This window comes from Anoplopoma fimbria, chromosome 2, assembly GCF_027596085.1.
Source record: "Anoplopoma fimbria isolate UVic2021 breed Golden Eagle Sablefish chromosome 2, Afim_UVic_2022, whole genome shotgun sequence".
In the NCBI taxonomy this organism is placed as follows: Eukaryota; Metazoa; Chordata; class Actinopteri; order Perciformes; family Anoplopomatidae; genus Anoplopoma; species Anoplopoma fimbria.
Genome location: NC_072450.1, coordinates 16,112,218 through 16,136,153, shown reverse-complemented (window position 1 = coordinate 16,136,153; position 23,936 = coordinate 16,112,218). Strand labels below are relative to the sequence as shown.

At 38.8% G+C, this 23,936-nt stretch overlaps 1 protein-coding gene across 1 annotated transcript; it reads right to left on the bottom strand.

Moving 5' to 3' along the window:
* Window positions 1-4,523: 4,523 nt before the first annotated feature.
* syt9a (synaptotagmin IXa) lies at window positions 4,524-21,244 on the bottom strand. The gene is made up of 6 exons (XM_054617099.1): window positions 21,097-21,244; window positions 13,531-13,993; window positions 12,581-13,151; window positions 5,192-5,312; window positions 4,924-5,095; window positions 4,524-4,662 (listed from the first exon to the last, which is right to left on the bottom strand). Exons 1-6 carry the CDS (start codon window positions 21,242-21,244, stop codon window positions 4,524-4,526), a joined length of 1,614 nt encoding a protein of 537 aa, XP_054473074.1.
* Window positions 21,245-23,936: the final 2,692 nt, after the last annotated feature.

Here is a 23,936-nt window from a genome sequence, read left to right as displayed (position 1 = left end):
TCTGCAATGACAGCCCACACCCACCTTCTCCTTTTCTCTTTTTTTAGATGATATTCCATTAGATTCACACACACACACACACACACACACACACACACACACACACACACACACACACACACACACACACACACACACACACACACACACACACACACACACACACACACACACACACAAAGGTATAATCAGAGACACAGTAAGTAGACAAGGTCATGGTTATTAACCGGATGGCAGCAACTGAAGGCTCATATTAAGAAAAGCTGCATTATTCATCTGGAGCCCTACAACATCAAACCATCCATAGATAGAAGCGTTCAGGGAAACCCCCTCGAGATATCATATCCACAGTATGAGAGTGACAGATGGAACAGCACAGTGGTCAGGTAGACATTTAAATTCCAAGGAAATGGCATTGCTTCTGTTATTTGACGTTTTGTAGTGCACAGAATAGGTAGTTAAATACTTTATTCCCAGGGCTTTAAGGCGATGAAAGCGTGACATAAAAAAGTGAGGAAAAAAAATATTTTTTATACTGTGTGTACAGTGTTTTTATTATATGAGCAACCACTTCAAGAAATGAAAAAAAAGGTTAACTTTGTTAATAATTTAAGAAAGTATTTTTTTTTTCAATGTATTTAATCATCTCATCTTAATCTTTTTAAGATCCTCATTCAGGTTGGAGTAAAACACAACAATGTACAGCAAACCTTTAAGTACCTCACTTTTAACTTGGTAGGCAAACTCTAGCAAACCAGTTATCTGATCACAGTTTCTTTCAAGTACATCAGAGCATTCCTCTCAAATGTTTAATGATATGGAAGTTACATGATATGGCACATTATGTTCCTACATAGATACAGTAGATTAAAAATGAATCATTATCAGCTTTAGCTTCTCTTGCCTAAGGATACATATTATCCAACATGAAGTGCTGGGTGTTATTAGAAGGCAAGACAGTCACTGCTGCTTTTGTTCGTCCTGTCGCTTTCATCTTAATTTAGAAAAAAATATATTTCATATGGCATATATGTAAAATCTTGACTTTAAACATATACAATAAATCTTTATCTGCTACTAACCTGCCGTCATAGATCATGTATCATAATCATCATGTACTTCAACACATTACACCGAAATGTCTATCTCTATAAATGTTTACAAAATTATGATGAAATGGCAAATGGCTTACAGTATTTTAAATTATCTGCCTCCTGGTTGTTTGGAAAATACAACTGCTCTGAGGATTTTGCTTACTGCAGTTTTGATTCTCAACTAAATTGGTATACACAATAATGTACGTCATGATAGCCATTTTATCACAGTTCCAAAATTTTATTGTAACTTTGACTCACTGCCAGGGCTGGCCTATCACCAACACATGAGTCAAACAGAACAGCAGAAATCGATGTAACATCACTATGTGCACTGTAGAGAGAAGTGCTGCTGTAAGATATTTAAGTAAAGAGAAACAGAAAGGTGTATGAGGGGAACTGACTGTTCTTAATTTAAAAAAAATAAAACTTTCCCCAGTGAGCAAATGAGTCAGATACCTGGATACAAAAACATGATATAACAAATTAAATATCACTTCCTGTTTGATAAAAAAAAAAAAACAGGGCCAAAGAACACGCTGTACCATCCATCTGCATCTGAATGTTCTTTTTGAATCCAACAGTTTACTGCTAGCTAACATCTTGCCAAATAAGGGCCAACACATTTGCGTGCTTCCAATCAAGTCAATAGTCTAAGCTTAAATTGAATGCAAACTGCAAGTGCTGTGTGCTGTGATAAGGCATGTCCAAGCCCTGTTTTCCAAACTGTTTAGAGTTTTTGCTAATTTGGCAACAGTTTATTTCTGTGCTGTGCTGAGCCTACAGGCTTTCATAATCTGCTCACATAATGCTCACACAAACAGCCTTTCTTACCTCTTGCCACTTGGCTGTCTTTTTATGGTATTCACGTCCAATACCTCTCATTTAAACAGTAATGTAATTGACATGCGACTACTACTACTTTAACGTTTGGCTGTAATTCAAACTCTTTTTTTTTTTTATATTTCCTTAAATGAAGAAATAAAACACAACTCATCTACTGGCAGAGATAAACAATGGTTGTTTTTTTAATGGAATGATATTTATTGATAACATTTAACACATTTTTCTTACAGATACTCAGTCTAGAAATCAACCGTCACTGTACATCAACTGACATAACAACACATCCTATTCCCAAAAATAGAAACAGAATCGAACGAGGAGAAGATATCCCACCAAACCATGACCTCATGCACCAATACATCACGAAATAAAAAAACAAAACAGTTTGGCAGTTCAACTGGTTGTAAGTACATTGTGCAAATACAGACTTACCTCATTAAAACAAGTAACAAGACTATGTAAAAAACAGTCACTACTGTATAAACCCAGGAATAGCACAGACTTAAAATGTCTGCATAGGCCTGTTTTTTTTTCCTTTTGGAATATTATAGAAAATAAAACATCCATCTTTGCGGTCATTCAACATGCAACTGATCCTGTTGAGCGGAGCCCAAGACAGTTTGTAGTTTATCAATGTATGCATTCTTCTTTTATGACCATATGTGTGCAGCACTCAGCAGCACTACTGTCCAAAGGTACAGCCTTGGCTTCAGGTCGATTGGTGCTCTTATGTGAAGTGTTGCTCAAGGCTACGGAGAGGGAGGCGTCTTCAGAGAATTACAGGATCCTCCCTGGCTACTACCTGTAGTCCCTTGATACTGCAAAGAGGAGTTAAGCACAAACACTGTAACAACACTTAGAGCTTTGCCATGCAAGTGCAAAACAAATCCTCTCTCACACAGACATATAAACAGATGTACAGTCATATCGAATAAAAACAGGGTCAATTATTCAAAATCTGAACTTTTCATCATGAAACCTTCAAACAAAAGTACTAACCACCTAAGGAGTCATGAATTGGGCAGTAAAAGAAACAATGAATGACTCCCATTTGGTTTTGGATTTTTGTGAAGCCAGTTTATTTATGTATTCACTCATTTCTTTTGGAATAGACTGTGCTACTGTGCCTGTTGTATTTACCACCTGGGAGTAAAAAAATAAAGCATTTAAAGTGGCTTACTTGGCAAACAAACAAGTAAATAGACCTGGCTTCATATGAAACCTATCGGCATTTTAGGACTACTGTGCTTTACAGTTTCGGAAGTGGTCTGGAGATGACAGCTTTGACTGAGATGAATTAGGAGGGACTAAATAATAAATGGGTTTTCTTGAGTCTTCAATGTATATTTCAAAGTAGCCTACTACATACTTTAATAGCTCTGAAAGAAACATAAAATCCTCAATTTTACAGTTTTCTGTCATTGTCTCTTTGTATTTTGCAAGACGAAACCTTTGATGTGCACACAAAACACACAATGAAGTCATTTTCCAAGCTGAGAGCACAGGTCAGAGATAACATCCTTCAGCTTCTCAGCGACACTCTTCTTTGCTGTAAGAATATAGTCTCTCTGAGCTCTCTGCCTCATCCACTCTATTGCTATTGCCAGTAATTCCCTGGAAGTTTTTTTTCATCCCAAGGGTAGATATTTGGATAGTTGCATTCTTTTTATTTACCACATATTAAAAACATGAACTGCCCACAGAGAGCTGAGTGGCATGCATATATGTACTTTCAGAAACATGGCATCACCCTCTATGGATTTTTTTCTTTACTTCCATGCTCAGTAGCTTACAGCCATATTTCCATGACTGCTGATCAGAAATCTTTTCACAGCATGATTGTAACAACACAGTACTGTATCAGTGAATATAAATGAGACCACTGTGCCTTCATCACTAGGCAGTGATACGCTTAAACACTTATTCATATACACTTGCTGCAGTTTTTCATCCAGCAGTTTTTACCAGCCTTGCTGTAAAATCTTTTGTGTTGCTCAAATTTACTAATTTATAATAGATTGTTTTTATAATTGTCAGTAATCCATCTATTTGCCTTTAGTATTTTTTGTTTACTTTCACAGTCAATTTTTACCATGCCAGACATGTTGACAGCATTTATTGTACATATTCTGTTTTGTTTTCTCTACTGAATCCCCTTACTACTTCAGTTTCACCACATGGCAACTTAAACCTTTATTGTATCTAATATTGTCTTCTGAAAATCTACATTTTGAACATACTTTGGTTCATAACAAAATCTGCCTCCAAAAGATAAGAAAATATTAAATTAAACATTAAAAATAAAACTGAATAGAATTTGAAAAAAGGTCTCATGGTCTATTTATAGCAGATTATAACGTTCTACCAAATTTAAATGTATTATTTCATTTGTTAGACCTTCATACAATATTAGCCTGGTAACAGTATGTTCCTGCCTGAGAGCTAAAACCTACCTGTGTAAGAGCAGTTCTAACAGTGTTAATATCAAATTATGGTTAGCAAGAGCAAAAATGTGTTCATGTTAGAAATGTGGTCAGTCCCAGTGCATGCATGGAAACACATGTCACACCCATCACAGTAAAGTCACCTCACCTCAACAATTGGATGCCAGTGGGCAACAGGTTTTCGGGGACATGTGAGCATTTCACTCCAGTGGTCTCGACCGAGGCTGTCCGCATCATTGCCAACTCGACACACACCAATGACTTCATTATGGCCTACACTGTAGGTGCAGGAGGGAGAGAGAGCAAGAAAATGTGATCACAACCCACCATGTATTCCAAAAATAACAGTGCACCACATCTTGAGTGTGAAAACTGAAACAGCCAAACTATTTATGTGACAGAAATAAAGATTCTGAGTTTACAAAATTATTACAGTGCACATTTAAATATTTCATCTTTTTGTCCTGCAGCATATTAATTAAAAATTACTCATGCAAATCACTGTGTGACTAATATAAAGCCTTGTAAAAGTTCCTAACCGGTCATAGTCCATCACTGCAATCAAAAGGCTGATCTGCTCTATATTTTCTGGAGGGACATCAAAGACAATGGCCTCATTGTAGACTGGATTCAAAGTGTTCCTCTTTGTAGATGTCTTCCTCTTCTTCAGTCTGCGACCATCACACATTAGTGAAACCTTCACGTACGGATCTGTAAAAGTGAGAGAAACCGAATGGGAAGATAATCATTTTCATTCAGGATACCAGTGGGACTCTGTAGTTATAAACAGTATCAGCTTCTAATTACCAGATGCACCAGTGATATCCATGGCCTTGAGATTGCGGGCCTTTATCATGGTAATGGTCAATCTGCCGGCAGTGGGCAAGTAACAGAGCGAAAACATCAGATCCCCGAGATCCACATTATCCTGAAAGAAAACACAAAAAACACATTTTCTCTATTATAAGCTTTCTCTTTGATACTGATATTATTCCTTTTCATTATTAATATTTGTTATGCAAGTATCTATTATTTTTTAAAGCAACCTGAAGGATATTAATGACATAATATCTAGTACCGCTGGTTTTGATTATTGTACACTAGTCAAAGGTGAAGAATAATAGCGTGGCCATCTAACATTTGGTAATTGAACTGAAACATCTCTCTCCCTACTCCCTTCTGTCACATTGCTGAAATAAAAGCCTCCCACATTTCACCCGACATGGAGACTTCTGTTCAGCTGCAGGAAGGCAGAAGCTCACTTATCACTTGCTCTTAAAATAACTTAACCAAAGAAGTGAGAGCCAGGAAAGCACACAAACATATCTGGTGAAGACAACTCCTCCTACAGTAGAATCTCTTTCTGATCTACTGGTTTGTTGGGATGATGGCATTTGTATAATGAATCAGGTGTCATCTGTTCACTGCAATCATTCTTAAAGCTCAATGAGTTTATTTGTGAACATAAAACCTGAGAACTAAGAAACTATGGTGTCACATTGCTTATCAGATCTGCAATATTAACTGTGATTGAATAATGGCATCTTATTTCTCAAATATAACTGGAGATGAAAGTATCAAATGAGTGTCAAATTGGTATAAGAATCCTAAACTAGAAGAAACAAGTGGGAACGTTTTTGTGGATTATTTCAAGCGAGTTTCACCTTTGTTAGTTTCTTTTAATGCTATCTAATTTGCTATTGTAACGCACACTTTTAATTGACTCTGCTTGAGCTGAACAGTATAGACGGGTGTTTGTTAGCCAAAGTAAAATATATGCTAACTGTGGTTGATCATTTTCCTAATGAACTGTAGAAATGGAGGAGACAAAAATGTATTTATTGTTCCCTTATTAATCTTGGTTGATTGAACTTTATTGTGCAAAAAACAATCCTGAAAAAATATTTTTATAAAATTACTAGGCATAGCATGAGATACAGTGCAAATATATGCATATTTGACATATATATGTCTCTGGGCTAAGCAGATTCTGAAAAAGTTTAATTAGATTGGAACTGCATCATGAAAATAGGTCAGGATAACAAAGAAATATATATTCGATGTCCTCTCTCTTTCTCATACACACTTTGCTATTTCTACCATTCTCTACCACGTTTCAGCATTGCTAAGCATGAATGTTCTTTTCTGTTACATGCCACTTGTTTGTATCTGTTATCTGTGAGTGTGTGTGAGTGTAAGTGTGAAAAAGAGAAAGCTAAGGAGAGAAAGAGGGAGAGAAAGAAAGATAATTTAAGATCCCCAGCCTACGACCTAAATTGACATGTATCTTTATGTGGGTCTTTTGTTACAATCACAATCAAGTATTCAACAAGGCTGTGGTATAACAAATTTCATTTGCATGATGGATAAACTGACAATCCCTCTAGAACATGCATTTTAAATCCCAGAAGGATCCTGTGGGCTTTACACACTTCATGGATCATGATCGATATGCACACTTGAGATACAGATGGAAAAGGAGAGATTAAGGCTGTGTTTCATGTGCTCCAAAATCCCTCTTAGGCAAATAATGGCCTTCAATAACTGCAGGTCGAATGTCCCCTTGCAAGTCTCTGATAATAAGGCTATATCCCTAATTACACAATGTATACACACTGGACTTGTTTATGTCCTGGAACATTAAAAGACAGATTCATCAATCATTCCAAATTTACCACATTTAATAGTAATGCATTGTATTACTCAAGTTAATGCTTTGTTTTGCCATTGTCGTTTTCTAAATCATGAAAAGTATTTTCTGTGAACATTCAATCTGTTTGTATAACAGAGCTTAACACGCCAAATCTGGCACTGAAACAAACCAGATGGTCAATCCCATTGGCAATCATGATTTAATAATACTATTGTTCCTATCAATTAAGTCAACAAATCTACAGTGATTATTATTTCTACTGGGATGGATATAAAATGTCTGTTCTAGACTGGTGTCCAAAGATGATTAGCTTGTTCCTGAGGGTATGTGTGCAAATGTCTTAGAACGAGCATTTGTGCAAGTGAAATAGTCTGTGTGTACTATGTGTGTGTGTGTGTGTGTGTGTGTGTGTGTGTGTGTGTGTGTGTGTGTGTGTGTGTGTGTGTGTGTGTGTGTGTGTTTGGTGTGTGTGTGCGTTTGGTGTGTTTGGGTGTGAGAATGGAGAACTCCAGATACTGTGAATCTCTAGTCCCCATCGCCACCTGTCACATAACATTCTATTCCAACTGGGCAACATTGATTAACAATCAATTATAAAGGGCAGCAGGCTCAGCACCGCCCCACAAAGTCACCAGAAGTTGAGAATTTACCAAAAAATTTAAATATTTTTGTCAATATAAACATCCCACTCAAGTTTCGATCTGACACACTAGCTGAACAAATATCTTCATGTCGTTTTTCAATGCGTCTCACTAGCTGTCCATTTCTCTGTGCATGTATGACCATTTCTCATAGTACTGGCGGCATACAGTACACATTAATGACTTACCTATCAGACATTCCCATAAAAGAATGTGGGCATCACCTTGATGTGAGGGGAGTGTTGTTTCTGTATTTAGCTTTTTGTGTTGTAAAATATATTGCATTTGTGCATGGCTTTCCAACCTCAGTGTTGAGGATACTGGTAGGGCCAAGCAGTCATCCACTTTTGCATGACCTTTTGTGACCCTATGTGTCTATGAATCTGTCAAGCTGGTGTTTAGGTGGAGTACTTTTCCCCCTGTGTTCATTAGAGGCTGAAGTCTGAGAGAAGCAGAAGGTTATGGTGTGTTCACACCAAATGCTACACAAATTATGTGTATAAACCATATGGTACAAACAATGAAAACGACGCTGTCGTATTTACACCTATATGACGTTATATTGAGCGTTGATGGAGGTGCTACAATGTTAGCAAATTCTAATCAATCCGAGCTCCATTTAGAAAACAAGCCTTTTAAAAGTTTTTTGCTTGTTGTCTTGCCGAGAGAACAAACAAAACATGAATTCAGACTTTTTACAAACTGGCATCATTCTGTAGTGATGTCTGCATCCCCTTTTGTCTGTTTATTGCAATTAAATCACAGCAAAATTGTTTATTTTGGGTTCATACAGCGATTTTTCACTGCAAAATTGTTTATTTTCGGTTCATATACAGCTGTAGTTAACCAGCCGACCTGCGGCTTGCTAGATACAGTGATTACAACTTGATACAATTCACCGAGCAACTCCGGATGATTTTATGAACCCAGACAAGACAGAGTTTAGTTTGCTGGGATATCTGGGACTTCAACAACAAGTACAAAGCAGCAATAGTTGTTATTTCTTAAATAAATGGTTTAGCTGATAACGGTTTCCATGGAGATAAGCCACTCCTCCTCTCTGGCGCATCTAGCGTGAATGACGCAAATGGGCACCAATGGTCTCTCGAGCAATGCGACAAGAGAATTCACTTCGAGTTTGGTGTTACCACAGCATTATTTACGCATTAGGACCTGAGTACAACAAGCAGAGGGAGAGTACTCTAAACATGTCACCCCGCTGCTCCTCAAGAAGCTAATGCACCATTTACATACTACATGTTAACCTTATAGCATTGTAGTTAACTGGTTTTGCGGTTAGTTTACATTGTCATGAGCATATGATTATCTTATTCTTTCTTGTCCTTTGTCGACGGTGTTGTGTTTAAAGAGCCCTGTAAATTAGGTTCAAGATGAGGAGATTTGCACAAGATTGTCAATAAACATCAATAAAACTACAACAGCTGTATCTTATTAAACTTACAGTAACTAAAAAAACAATTTGGACCCTTTTCCAAATATTTTCTTCCAGGATTTTCATGCAGCTGTCTCAACTTTTTCTAGTTGTGAGTACCTCCTCTTCGATTTTCTATATATAATGAAATAAGGCAATAGTGTCCATCAACACCACGCAAATACAAATTAATGTATTTTCTATATTAAAATCTTCTATTTATATACTTGTTTTTTTTAAAGTGAGAACTCAAAACCCAGTTAGACTTTGTATGCATCATGAAAGTGGGACACAGCTGCTGACTTTGTGGATGCCAAGTGTGGTTATGATGGCCGTATGGCTTGTACTGTGTCGACATGGCCTACATGTACATTTCAGTGCGGTAAGTGTGGTCAAGCAAAGACTGTTGGATTGATCCATGTAACCTGCTTTTTCTTTCAGCATTCACTAGTTGCACAAATATATGTGTCTGTGTGAGATAGAGAGAGAGATAAAGAGAGAGAGCCAGGCAGAAGGATTCTTGCCATCAGAAAGAAGGAATAGTATTATTTGAACTCATGTATCCCACCGTGCCTAAGCTTTTACAGAGTCTCATCCGTCTACTACTGTCGCCCTTTTTACTGCTTACTTTCAAAACCAGAGAAACCACAAAGGTTTTGGTATGGTTTTGGAAATTCAAGGTGCAAATCAATAAATTGTCAGAGAGTCATCTTCAAAAATAAATACATACACTCACATGTGCTGTCATTCCCAATACACTTCTGGCATTGCAAAACAGCCATAACTATTGCTACTTGACTGATTCTTCAAAACTAACTGCCTGACATCCACTCCTGTATCCCTTTGCTTCTTGTCAGGTAGCTGCCTGAAGGGATACAGGAGTGGATGTTTTCAGCATGTTATAGATTTTTTGATTTTGATTATAAATAAGAACAAGATATGCAAGATATGCTCAGATTGGCAATTATAGATGGTTATACAGCTGTTACACAAATTAACCACGATCAAAACATGTTCAACAGACGCTTTTCAGATGTGTTTCTGCTCTTGTAAAGCAAAACTACCATCTGGCATCAAGATTCATACGCAAAAAAATGATACACAGTGGAACAATTATTCTGAATGAAAATGAATATGAAAATTGAATGATGTCTCTTACTCATGTGAGAGACCACAGCAGTAAAAACACATTTACAAATTCCAAGGTTTTAACGGATTTCTTTACCCAGCTAAATTACTGACATCACATCGTAGTACTGTGGCTATATTTAGCTCAGATTGACAGTTGGATCAGTAATGCACACAAATTCAGGTTACTAAGGTACAAAGCCATTTAAACTGAAATGGCTGCAGTGCAGACCATTAATTTGCATATGTAGTGAGTGACAGATAAGCACTAGACACACCTTGACAAGAGCAAAAGTAAAGGATGCTTAGCTTATCAGCTACACAGGACACAGACACACACAGCTACTCAGCCACATTGTCCCATGCTGCTGTATATAATGAAGAATTGTGTATTGGGCCAGGTAATTGAGCTCAGTTTGATCGGGTATGATAACGGTTATGCACATTGTACTCACAAAAAGTATTGCACATATTTCTGAATGCTTTAATATTTCTAAAAATATATCCAACAGTACAAGAAACCCAAGCAGGCAGACAGGTTGTAAACAAACCCCACATTAGTCAAACTGATTTGGAAGAGAAAAAAAAGGTGAACTATGACCCAAACTGTCATTGTAAACATCCATTGCCTTCTATACACTGACTCACTGTGTTTGTTGCCTCACTGTACCTATTTTTAGCAGTGTCGCCATGTTTCAACCAAGATCATCGAAAATAAATTGTTATCCTTACAGATATAACCGAGGGCAGGAGCTATGGAACACCACAACACCTGCGCTTTACTCATCGTTTCTTTACTGACCTCCCTAGGATGATATGAATTGTCTGTATAAATGAATGGCAAGGATTCCTATTAAGGCCACTTAAGCATGCTATGAAGAAAGGGATCAATGGTATGTTACAGCCCGATTGAGATGCCTGTCATTGAATCAAACAATGAAAGCATATATCCAAATTCCACAATAGATTTGTCAGATATATTTCGACTGTAGGCCTACAAGGTGTCTTAAAAGGAGACAAAAAGAATTGAGCTCTGACTTCTGTGGACAGTGACAAAAACAGAGTAATAGTAACACTGCTGACCTCATACTAAAGTATGACCCTCATGCTCAAGTCATGTTTTACACAAACTTTCTCTCTCTCTCTTTCTCTGCCCTCACTTTGCAAAAAGTCTTCATTACCTTGGTCTAAATATCCAATTGGTCCTCACAAAGATAGTCATGCAAGAGTGCACACACACTGTCAATAATATGGTAAGTATCTTTGAGGCCCGTTGACCTTAGGCAGTCTTGCCCTGGATTTAATTTACATATATTTAAAAATGTGCAGTCCCAGCAGAGGGTACTGAATTTTGATAGGTAGTAGATACAGTAAATGTGTTTCATCTGTCCTTCATCTGAATCAACTGGCTGACGTTATCAGCTATCTCTAATAAGGGAGTATCTGCATCTGCATAGATTCTTGTTGTTTTTTACTGCTCTTGCGTTTCTCTTTTTACAGTGTACATTTCAAAGACTGGAAAGGCACTGAAGCAAGTTATTGTACATCAGTCCAAATGCCAGATGTATTGTTGGTAGTGGCTTGTCTTTAAAATAGTGAAGGTGGGGGAAGCATGATCTCATGGGAAGGCGTATGAATAGCATGCCACTCAAAAGGACATTTCTTGTGTCAAGTCTAAGCATTTCAAGCTTTTCCCCGTTCTCATTTTCAACTCGTCACATACAGAAGCACAGGAGCAGTTTTAAACAAATGGTAAATGTTGTGAATTCAAAACGAAACTGCTTGGTTATGTTAAGGGAAGACAACTTCTTTGTTAGGTATATACTATATATATAAGTACCGTTGATACGTAAATTAAGTCAAGTACATCAGTTAAGAACTCAATGTAAATAAGTTGATGATAGAATTTTTGTTTCACATGGGACACGAGCAGTGGTCTCCGGACAATCATGTATTTGTGTGTTTGTGCGACCTATCCATCCACTCTGTCCTCCCCATGTGGACTTTCCTGCTCTTTACACTGCGTCACCTGACTTCCGGAGCACTTGCTCTAAGAGTCTAATATTGTTGCGGCAATGAGAAGCGAGAGCAAAAAAATGCAAAGTGAGGAAATTAAGTAAGGAATTGGAATGTTATCACTACGACATTTGGTGATATCAGGCTGTGTGCTGAAATGAAGGACTCAAATTGAGCCAAATATGTAGCACTCATTAAAGTTGCAGCAAATCTGTCAGACTTCTTAAAACACCTTTTGCCCTTTTGTGGTAATGATAACAAGTTAAATATAACATTTGCATATCTAAGTGAGCATGACATTTGATTAAACATAAGAGCTGACTCACCGAGGAGACGTACTGGATGTCCCTGCAGAGTTTGGTCTCCCTGGGGAAATCTGCCAGATCCAGGAAGTTGTCCACAACCACTTGGCCAATAATGTCATGGCGTGAAAACCGGTCAAAGTCATAAACGCTGAAGTGCAGCTTACGTGTGGGAAGCTCAGAGTATGACACAGGGAACAGGAAGACCTCATCAAACACAGGATTCAGGGTCTTGCGGTGCACCTTGGTCTGGTGCTTGGTCTGACGATCAGGGAGCAGGTAGATCTTAACATAAGGGTCAGAGGTGCCAGAAAAGTCCTTGGCTGGGAGTTCCTCTGCTTTGTGGATCTTAACTATTAACTGTTCCAGGTCGCAGTCAAATTTGAGGATAAAGTGGAGGCGCCCACAACCCCCGCCTCTGCGACTGCCTTCATCTCCCTCAAGGGAGCGCTGTTTGTAGAGTTCAGGTTTGAGGCGACCAAGGCCCAGCCCCATTCCAGTGAGAGAGTCCTGTCTTTGGAACTGAGCCACGTTGAAGTCTGGGTTAGACAGGTTTATATGCCTGCGAATGGACCCTTGTCTGTTGGCAGAGGAAAACAACAAACATCAACATACAACATCAACGGATTGAATCAGAAAAGGCGTGTAGGGATTCACCTCCATAATGAACTTCAACTGCAATTGCTTTTTTTGTCCTTGAGATATTGTAGGAAGCAACTATTCTTTAAAAACAGTTGGTATTGGACCTATTAAATGTTGGCTTTTGAACAACGTTTTCCTGAACATATTGATGTATTTGTCTGGCAATGTTGTTGAAAGCCATGAGCACTGATCAGCTCAAATACAAATGAGTATAAGAGATGGTTTGGAGCACAAGTGTTCCAAATATCTAGTAGTTCTGACTAATACCAAAAAAGAGTAATCAAAAATCTTATACTGACCCAATTTCAGATATTAATTGGCCAGAGGGTGGGGGTTCAGTGGTCTGTCTCTGCATACGAGGGTTGGTGTGAACCCCATTTTCCCGGCCTTTAGTCTGGGCGTCTAGTGGGATATCTGGAGATGTGTGACTGATCTTCATAGCTGCCTCTGGTGTGGCCATGACCACAGGCGGTGGTGATACTGGAGTTACTGGAGCCTCCACTGACACCACGGACGCCACAGGAGTGGGCTCTCTGGCGATGGAGCATTGTGATGACTCACGGCGGTTGTGCGGCGGGGGGTCCACGGCTGTGTAAACTGGCTGCCTGGCTGCAGGGAGCGAGGGCAGAGGGCTCATTGTAGGGTTGAGGTGCCCATGGGCCTCCTTGGTGGTGGGGGACAGCCCACGCTCCCTCCATGGTATCCAGCAGAGCTTCCAGGAGACAAACAGGGAGACCCCAAACAGGGCCAAGCCACAGGCAGTCACTACCAGTGACAACAAACTCACCGATATATCTGAGAAGGTGACAAGACAGACAGGAAATAAGGATCAGGCAGTTAATTCAGTTCGTCCTTTACCCCCTCATCATCACCATCATTAGCAACTTTAATAAATCAAGTATCGTGAAAACCTTTTTACAAATTTCTTTAACATTATAGATGATATGTAGAGGTGGTTATTAAGTAACCATTGGGGTCATTAGAGCAGAGATAGTCACACTACGGCCTTACAGTACTTAAATGACTTTACAGGGATTTTTTTTTTAATAAAATAAAATAAAGCTTGAGCATATTCCAAATAAGTTGCACTGCATGTACATTACACATCTTTGTTTAAACAGTAGATGTTGACTAACTGTTGGTTTATCTGAAGATTAGACTTACACATTTATATCTTACATTTACATTTTCATTATAATCTTTTAAGTGTGCTCTAAGGGCATAAACAGAACCCAATATTTGGCAGTTTCTACCTTTTGAACATAACCCTTTTAAAGATTTTAAAATAACTTAATAATATGTCAAGTGGGCCACACACTGTATTACATTTTAAAATTATTGAATGAGTTTAGCCCTGCGATAGTCTGGCGACCTGTCCAGGGTGTACCCTACCTTTGCCCAATGAAAGCTGGGATCAGCTCTATGACTCCTTGTACTTTTCTGTATGTGGCCCAAAATCAGAAAGTTGCCCCCCTGCGTTAGAAGAATGTCTTATGACAAATTATGCTTCTTTTTACTAAGTAACAATAAACTTTATTTATCTTTATCTTATTATAACAGTGGGGTTTCTGTAGGGTTTTCCTCTCTTCTTTTCTCAATTGTGACAAGGAATCCTCAACTAAATTAATTTTTTTTTGGTAAAACAGTCAAAGCTTACGCTTGAAAATTGAAGACGTTTATGTAAAGATAACAGTTTGGTAAAAGCCATGTTATTAAACCCAACCAGACCCACCAAGTCTTCTACAGTAATAGTAGCACCAGACATGTTCCAGCAAAAATGCTAAGGTAGCTATCATGAACAACATAAATGGATCTCAATGTACATGTGGGCAAGAGCAGGAGCAGTGGCTGTGGGAGTATAACACTTTACACCAGTACAGGGTGTGCGAGTCACCTTGAAAAGTGAGGTTTCAAGGTGTGAACCAACACAGTCATCAAGGACTTTCTGAATCATCTCTTTTCTCAAAAAGTGTGTAACTCTTTTTTTTCAAAGATAAATCGTTCAAACAGTGCTCAGGTCCAAGCTATGACTGTGTAACATAAACTCTCTTTTTTTCAACCGAAGAAATGTCTCATTTTCTGTAGCAGATATATGAAACATGACATGACATTTAAAATCTTGTTGATAAGCGATCATCATAAAATTTGTTAAAGTCATAAAGTGTCAATGTATAGGATCCAAAGCGAAACATTATATTCAAGGTTCAGTTGCCCATTTTACATAAGAAATATTATATAAACATACTAGTTATCAAATAAAAAGCTCTGCTTTCTGTGTCAATGTTAGACCATCAACTACAACTTTGATTTATGCATTTAAAGTAATAAGCCTGCACACTGATCTGGTATCAGTGCTGCACAGCTAGAAACACACAGAACCTGATTTGGATTTATGATTTGAAATTCATATAAATTCATTTATTTTTATTGGCAAACAATGCTAAACCATATGCAGTGTGTATTGTTGTGTAACATTGTTAAGATATTGGTAAATGTTTATTGCAGTAAAAGTTTTATGTTTGTCATCTTATTGTTATATTTTTGGGGAGTTTTGGAAGCAATCCACAACAGTCTTTTCATGAACTACTCATATCAGCTAATATACTTTATCAGTGGAGTTTAGGATTGCATGTAGGTTACATTATAATAAGGAATAAGGAATGCGTTTCTGACATCAGTTCTTTATTACACAACTCTACCTCACTACTTGTAATTATCAAAGGCATACGTGTTCTTTGTGCTGTGCCCCCTCACTCTCTGAGCTCCTATGCATGCATTCGTTTTTATGAGGTAAAATGATGAAGTGCTGAAGTGCTGATTACTGTAATCACTCAAGAACAAGATAACAGCAGAACTGAATATAGTTCACAACATGAGTGTTATCTTTATCAAAACAAAGTCTTCACATTCGCGATATGGTGTCTTGGACTGCATCTTAATCCAATCTTATCTTAAGCAGTGCCTTTTACAAACATCAACCGGAGGGTAAAATACAACAGACAGCTGCTTTGCAATAAACATATAATGATAATGTGGTGAAATAATAGCTAGTACTACAAATATTGTGCTGAATCTTAATGAGCTTTAATAACAGCCCGGTCCATTTGGCCATCAAGAGTAAATAGTACATCTATTGCCATGCTCAGCATTTACAGTACATTGTTTGTCTTTCACCTGTTTTTTTCCTCATCTTAATGTTTTGTGTTTTAAAGGATACGTTACACAATACTCCAGTGTGCATTAAAATAGTGAGAATCGGTCCCGCTTTCCTATGCTAACTTATTTGTTTGAAATGCTACCCATACAGGTCCCTGGGTGTCAACTTTTATTCTGAGAGGTAAAGCTCAGAGCATCTGTAAAAGTGTATTGTACCTCCCACATCAGTCAGGTGAGCTTGGTTTGATATGAAACTATACTACTGGGCTGCAAAACTAAGACTGCTGAAGCAATGGTTTAAAAATCCTGTGCATGGGCTAAAATAGAATACAATGATGTATTATCTTTAGATTCAAGCCCCTTACATTGGAATGAAAAACGTTTGAAAAATAACAAGCAACCAAACCATACTTTACTCTGGGAGAATATGGGACTGTGCTCATACATTTGTGAACTGGAATAAGCTGCTTTCAGCCCAATTATTGGTTATAAGCCTTGTGGTGTGTGAAGCCAGTGATACAGACTTGTGACCAGTTTATGTGCTGACTTTGCAATGAGCTGTTAATTGCCTACAGTAATATAGCAAAGGGATATTGTTGATTTTGTCGATAAAGAAGAAAAGACGCATAAGAAAAGTAATAAGTGTATAATCTGCGTATTTACTTTAATGATAATAATGAGTATAATTATCCCATTTCAATTTAGAGACAGCAGTGAATTCTAACCTGAGTAACTACTGTTTCATTGTTTAGTCACTTTATTAGGCAAAAAACTCCAGGAAACAAAATCATCATAATAAATATAATGAACATCATATCAAGTCGATGTTCCTCTCATAATTATTGGAAAGAGAATGGAAAAATAAGTTTTTTTCATTTTAGTTGACAAATTTGCCATGTATCTATCTGTGACTAGCTGACTTTCTGTAAAAGGTGTATATGGATATAAACGGTATATGAATATATGTGAATGAGAGGCATTGTAAAGTTCTTTGTCCGGTAACATAGAAAGGAGATACGTAAATACACTCCATTTTCAGTCATTGCATTTAATCCTCTTGTCTTTGCTCCTTTTTTATTATTTTCACTCTATGTCAATAAAGAATTATGGATATCAAAATATGCCATTAAAGTTTTAACTGAAATAGTTTGTTGTTTTGATTTATGCTGTTTAATATTCACTTTTTTTTAATCTCATCTCCTTCAACTTACAGAGCTGTATGCAATTTCAGTGGTGTTTTTGGTTTTAGTCTTTGATGATAGTTAATTTGATTGATATGACACAGAGAGGATTTCTCACCAAGAGAAAAACACATGTTTTTAAGAGTAACTAAATCACAGAACATCTTGCAACCAGGAATCAGCTTGAACTGAATCACACCTGGCAAGCTGTACTACACATCTGATGTAGAGCAAACACTAAAACATTTGCAAAGGAAGGCTGTAACACTGTGTTACTTAGCTTTTATAGTTGGTTAAGCCCTTAACATGCATATTAGTTAAAAATAAATGAGACTATATGTCAGATCACATTAAAAGACTATAGTTCCAGCCACAACAAATCTCAAAGGACCTTGACGATAATAGTTTTGTACAACCTATCCTCCAAATCTAACGGCACTGCCTAATATAGGACTGGTTCTGTGTGTGGGCACTGTCATTAGACCTCGCACAGGAACTCAGACAAGCTGTCCTTTCTGTGCTTCGAGTGCCTGTCAATACCAGAGTATGTGTGATTTGGGAGAATAATGTGGAGAAATTGATGCACTTGCCATCTGAGGACACTGAGCCGACAGTCAGCTTGGCAGGCCTCCTGCAGAGGGCCGCTTGCAAAAATCTATGGACATCTGGAAGGACTAAGAAACTGCATCACAACAAAGAGGGTGGACCAATTTTAGAGCACAGGCCTTTCAAAGGTGCAATAGTGTAGGAGGCAAACAAGTGCTGAAAAAGCAATATATGAGCTTCTACCTCCTGGGGTGTTATTATTTGCCTTAAACATATCACTGTGAGTAAAAATTGTATTTATTGGAAATTACTCAATTTTCCCCTTGATTTTCAGTTGTCCACTTTAGCAATCATGTCACCCCGAAAACTCAAGATGGTTGTATAATTGCATATTTGTAAGGATAAAAAAAAAAACTGAGGAGTGACTGACAATATAACATATTCTTTGAATTTTGTTTAAATTATTTTGGACGACAGACTTTGATTGACGTGAAGCATCCACGTCTGTTTGGAAAATTGGAGCTTTCAGAAAAAGACAAATTTCCAAGCAGAGGTTGACATGACTGCAATTTATAACTCAGAAACTGGTCATTGCCATATCTCTGAAATGACATAAATCCACCCTAAATCTTGGCCAGCAACCAGGCACCAACCTCAGGTTCTGAAAAGTGAAGCCAATGTGAAAGTTCCTCAAACTTGCATTTTCTCTTCTGGCCATCAGGGGGTGACTCTTCTGGTTGCCAAAAGAAGTCAGATTGTATGAAAGTCTTTGAGAGACTTGATTTATTATCTCAGTAAACACTGTGACCATGACTTTAGCGACTCATTTCTTAGTCCATTTAAAATAAAATAGACGATAGGGTAGGGTATGCTTTAGGGCATTTCTACCTTTTGATTGACAGGCAGCTACCGCTAACAGAGCCATAAACGGCGTCCCTACATCACTCCTCCGCAGTTCTCCTCCTGTTCACTGGTTGCAAAAACAAAGATGGTGACGGCCAAATCCAAGATGGGATTGGCCAAAAGTCAAAACTCGTGATTTCAAAACAGTAGTCCACAAAACGTAGGGTGGTCGCACAATGACTAAGTCCCCTTCTTACCCTCTATGCCAGGAACAGTAACTTCCTTGACTCTTGTCATCACCCAGAGGTTGCCAGGCAACCAGCAGAAATCCGAGAAAGTCTGGCTAAGACAAATTCCTACACATAACCCGTAAAACCACAACTTGTTGTTTTTACACAGTGGACAGAGACAGGCGAGATCAGCTGTTGATATGAGAGTGGTATTGATCCTCTAATCTAACTGTCAGTAACATAGCTTATAGACATACTTCCCAAAAAGTCTTACCATTCCTTTAAAGCATATAGACCTAAAGTTACATTATTCTGCACATATAAGTAAGGGAGGAATGTATTGATAATTTGTACACTGTATGCCAAGTAAATGTGGACTTCAATACTTTGAATTGACCATTAGGCCAGAGAACAATTATCTTAGATTCAGTTACAGAAACTGAGGGGCAATAACAAACATTTGAAGGTATTTTAAAAACCTAAAAGATTCAGGGTTTTTGAGAAAGAATTCTGAGCTGGAGTCCCAGAGGACACCCATCCGTTTTGCCCCTGACTCTAATTATCCTCTGCTACATCTCCATTAACTTTTACCAGTATGGGTTTTTAAAGTTGCCAAGTCATGATTATGCTGAATGTCCAGAATGTTTGTAAAAAACATATAAATGTACACAAGCAGCACCCTTAACAGAGACACTGAATCCCGTCCAGCCCACCTTTAACTCTGGTTCACAGGTATTTGGAGGTTTTTTCCTACTGCTATTTACTACATTTGTCATTTTAGTATGGGTGCTGCCATCATGCTGGGTAACACATGTCAGCCGGAACTTAAATTTAACCTTATAGGTAAACCATCCTGATAAGTAACTCCACTATAGCACTATTCAAACTGGAAAACACAAGACAGATAAGGCCTATATGATGGATGAGGGAGTGAGGAGAGAGCTGGGAGATTAAGGAATAGAGGAAATCAGGAGGAGGGAAAGGTTGAAAGAAAAGGGTGCACAGAGGGACCGAAACAGAGAAGGCGTGGGAATTCAATATGGACTTTCATGTGGTGAGGAATAATCTATGCTAATGCAAACTAATGAGAGAAGAAGGAATGGAGTATGAGGAGGACTGCAGTCACTCTGCGTTCTTGCTTCTTCACATTACCTCCCTCCTCTGCTGCACACACGCACTGACACACACACACACACACACACACACACACACACACACACACACACACACACACGCACACACACACACCTACAGACACGTTATACCATTACGATAAAGATGGTCAGTCTAGGTTTGGTAATGATGAAGCGTGACTCTGTGGACACGTTTATTATTCACATGTGACTGAATGTCCTTTGCGGTGTTACAACAGTAAGATAAAGACTTAAATCTGTAGTAAACTTTCATTGAAGTAGGATACAGTTAGTGTGCTACGACCGGCGAGCGCATGTACAGGCGCAGCTCATCGAGGGAGGAGAATCGCCCATGTGCAGTCGTAGCCTTTAAGATGTGTAATTCTGCGAGTACACGATACCACTGCTGGCATCCGTTCACATGTGTCAAGAATGAACTGGACTAATACCACACGATCTGAAATCTTGTAAAACGTCAGACTCACTTCAATGTAGACTGCAAATAGGAACGGAAAAAATTCTAGACCTCAAATGTGGCTCTCAGTGAAAAGGATAATCTGTCGCTATTGCAAGTGTATTTCGTTGCACGAAAGAATACAGAATTGAATAAGATAATTGGTAATGTAAGGGGGAAATAGTTCAAGTCGAATTTCCAAAGAAGGGGAATTGGTTGTGAAAGCACTCTAACCGATAGCTTGACCACCCATTGAGTTTTAGGCGCAGAATGTCCAATGAAAGAAGCCACATGCACTCTCACTTCAGATCAATTAAACGCAACCGTTGAGTCAAGCGTGCACATGATGCCTCACCTGAATCCGTATAGCGTGGCCTGGCAAGGTCTCGGAAATAGTAGATAAAATCCAGGCAGTGTTCGTTCTGCACTTCCCCCTTCGAGCAAAGATCTGACAGGAGTTCAAGTGCCTTCTGACAAATCTCGTCATCTCTGTCTCCAGGCATTTCCCACCAGCATCCTTATAAATGGAGGGTCTCTTAGGCACCACCACCACCACCACACCACTCCGCTCTTCTGACAGTCACTGTTCCACGCTCTACTCAGCACTGCTTCTTGAGCCAACCACGCATCCGGCAGCGGCACGCCTACCCACACGATGGAGTCGACGGAGACGCTCTGTATTAGAAAGAATGGAGAATAAAAGAACACTATTCCAAGTGATCCAGAATGCAAAAAGCGTTTTTTCCCCCGATGTGGAACGCAGAGAGTTTATGTAACAGTCGTTAAAACGGTCCCCATCACACTGCTGATCTGGTTGAAAGCCACCGGTTGAATCCACGCATCGCCACTGCAGAGCCGTGCGCTGTCCAGGGTGCTGAAATGTGTGCGCGCTTCAGAGCCGGACTCTCACTAGAGTGAATCTTTGCACCAGGCGGTCCGTTGTCACGATGTCTTTACGCTTTCAAGCTCAGGTAAAGTTGAGCAGCGTTTTGCTATAGGGAGGAAAAGCTGGATCTGAGAGCAGTGCAACCTGTAGAAAAAGCTAGGATGAACCTGGCGTGGTGGTTTTACGTGCCTGCACGTGGCCAATCAGAGGATGACATGATTTTTTTTTTTTTCGTTTTGTGGAATAGAAATACGTTTTTGGTTTTTTTGACACAAGCAAGACATAACTCAGAAGCCGCACATACAGCGTTGCATTTGAAAGTTTGGATGCAAATTGATTTATAAGAACCACACCATTTAAACCAGTGGAATCTCTGTCACTACTCAGCTGAGAGAAATTATTCTTTCAGTGATCTCTTCACGGCGGGGTCCAGCCAAGACAACCGCAGTTATGGGTTCATCTGCAGTGACATTCATGATTTGTCCTGCCCAACCCTGAACTAATTACAAATTAGGAACAGGCGTACGCACTGAGAGAGAGAGAGAGAGAGAGAGAGAGAGAGAGAGAGAGAGAGAGAGAGAGAGAGATTATTTATCTTCCTGTCTTTATTTTGTTATTGTTCCAAAGCGTTTCTCGATTGCTCAGGGCATAATTATACCCAACAGCTCCACATATTTCTCATGGGACAATCAATGTCAATATTTCAAAGGGTGCACATTGTTGTGCTGTCATTCCTGTTATGCATTACACACCCAATCAGTATGTCTCTCTGAAGGCACAGTCTATTTCACCTTGACTGAGTTTATTTCAGTGATTGACAAGCCCAGTAATTACGGCATGGACTTTATGTGATTTCAGGGTGCATACCATCACACTTAAGTGGAAAAAGTAATAGACCGAGTGTGCGCACCCCCACACCATAAGTGAAACCAGGCAGTCTGAGACATGAACCATACAAAGACATATACTGTTGGCTCTCTTCTATGGTATACAGTGAAAAGGTCCTTTGATGTAATGGAGATGTATAGAAATCGTTAATGAGGTTAATGGAAGAAAGAAAGTTCAAAGAGGATGCAAATAAAGGGAACAAACAGAATTCCCTCATGCAAATACTTTTTATTAATATAACTTGGCCTCAGGATGTCCCACATTTCCTGATAATTTCAAAAGGGAAAAAGAGATAAGGGACGAGGAGACAAAACAATTACAGATAAATGGGAATGCTGTGCTGGTGATTCTAATGCTTGTTCCACCAACACAATGCCCAGCAGTCATCTCCCATCAAAGATAAACATTTCTTCTAATGAGCTGTGCCTTTGTGCATTTATCCCTTTGCTCTGCTGTCTCACAAATGGCACATTGTGCTCTCATACCTTGTAATAATGAGAGCCTAGCAGGCATCCTAAAAGACTCTTCTCAGCACAAGATTTAAGATGTTTAGTGTCATACAAGTAGTTGTTGCACTTACTGTATTCGTATCAGTTCGCTGCACTTATTGAATTCGTATTTGTTTACTGCACTTATCCTATTCGTAGTAGTTTGTAGCACTTATTATATTCGTATTAGTCTGCTGCAATTATTGTCTTCGTAGTAATTTGCCTCTGCACTATACTTTTGCTCTGGTTTATGCTTTTAGATGCTTGTTTAAGAAAGGAGATGCACTTATGACTTCTGGTGACTAGTAGTTCTCTTGAATACCTATGTTGAATACACTTCCTGTAAGTCGCTTTGGATAAAAGCGTCTGCTAAATGACTGTAATGTAATGTAATGTAATGTAATGTAACAAGTACAATCCTATTAAACACCTTCGCTGGGAGGCCCCACTAAAGAAAAACTAAATAAACATAAAAAGACATATAAAATATATTTCCTGTAAACCAATAAACTTTGTGGTTTAAGCGATGGTTTTCCGGGTACCACTGTTCTATGGCGGTCACCTTCTACCTGTAGGCCATCTCAGCACCGTAGATCAGCACCACAACTACTGTGTAATCCACAAATGGTGTTTGTAGCCTGTGTCACTGTGCAGTTGTGGGTGTAGACAGAATACAGGAAGGAGTTGAGGAATCAACCCTGTGGCATTCCTGTGCTTAGCCTTGTGTGGGTTGTCACGCATGAATGACTGGAAAACATCAGCCTCAGTGATAAAGAACAGATATCATGGTCTGTAGCGGTGGCGGAAGAGGGTAGTGGGGCAGCTCAGGTAATTGGTGGATATAGTGGAGAGGCAGTAGAAGGGGATGTAGCAGTGTTCCAGTATGTTTTCACCACGTGTGTATTAAACTGGATGTGTTTGTGCAGTTTTGGA

Coding starts and splice junctions, on each gene's coding strand:
- syt9a (XM_054617099.1), bottom strand. CDS start 21,244: ATGCCTGGAGACAGAGATGACGAGATTTGTCAGAAGGCACTTGAACTC. Junction 13,994..21,096: donor GCCACGCTATACGGATTCAG/GTGAGGCATCAT, acceptor TCACCTTCTCAG/ATATATCGGTGAGTTTGTTG. Junction 5,313..12,580: donor ACATCCAGTACGTCTCCTCG/GTGAGTCAGCTC, acceptor GTTTTCTTTCAG/GATAATGTGGATCTCGGGGA.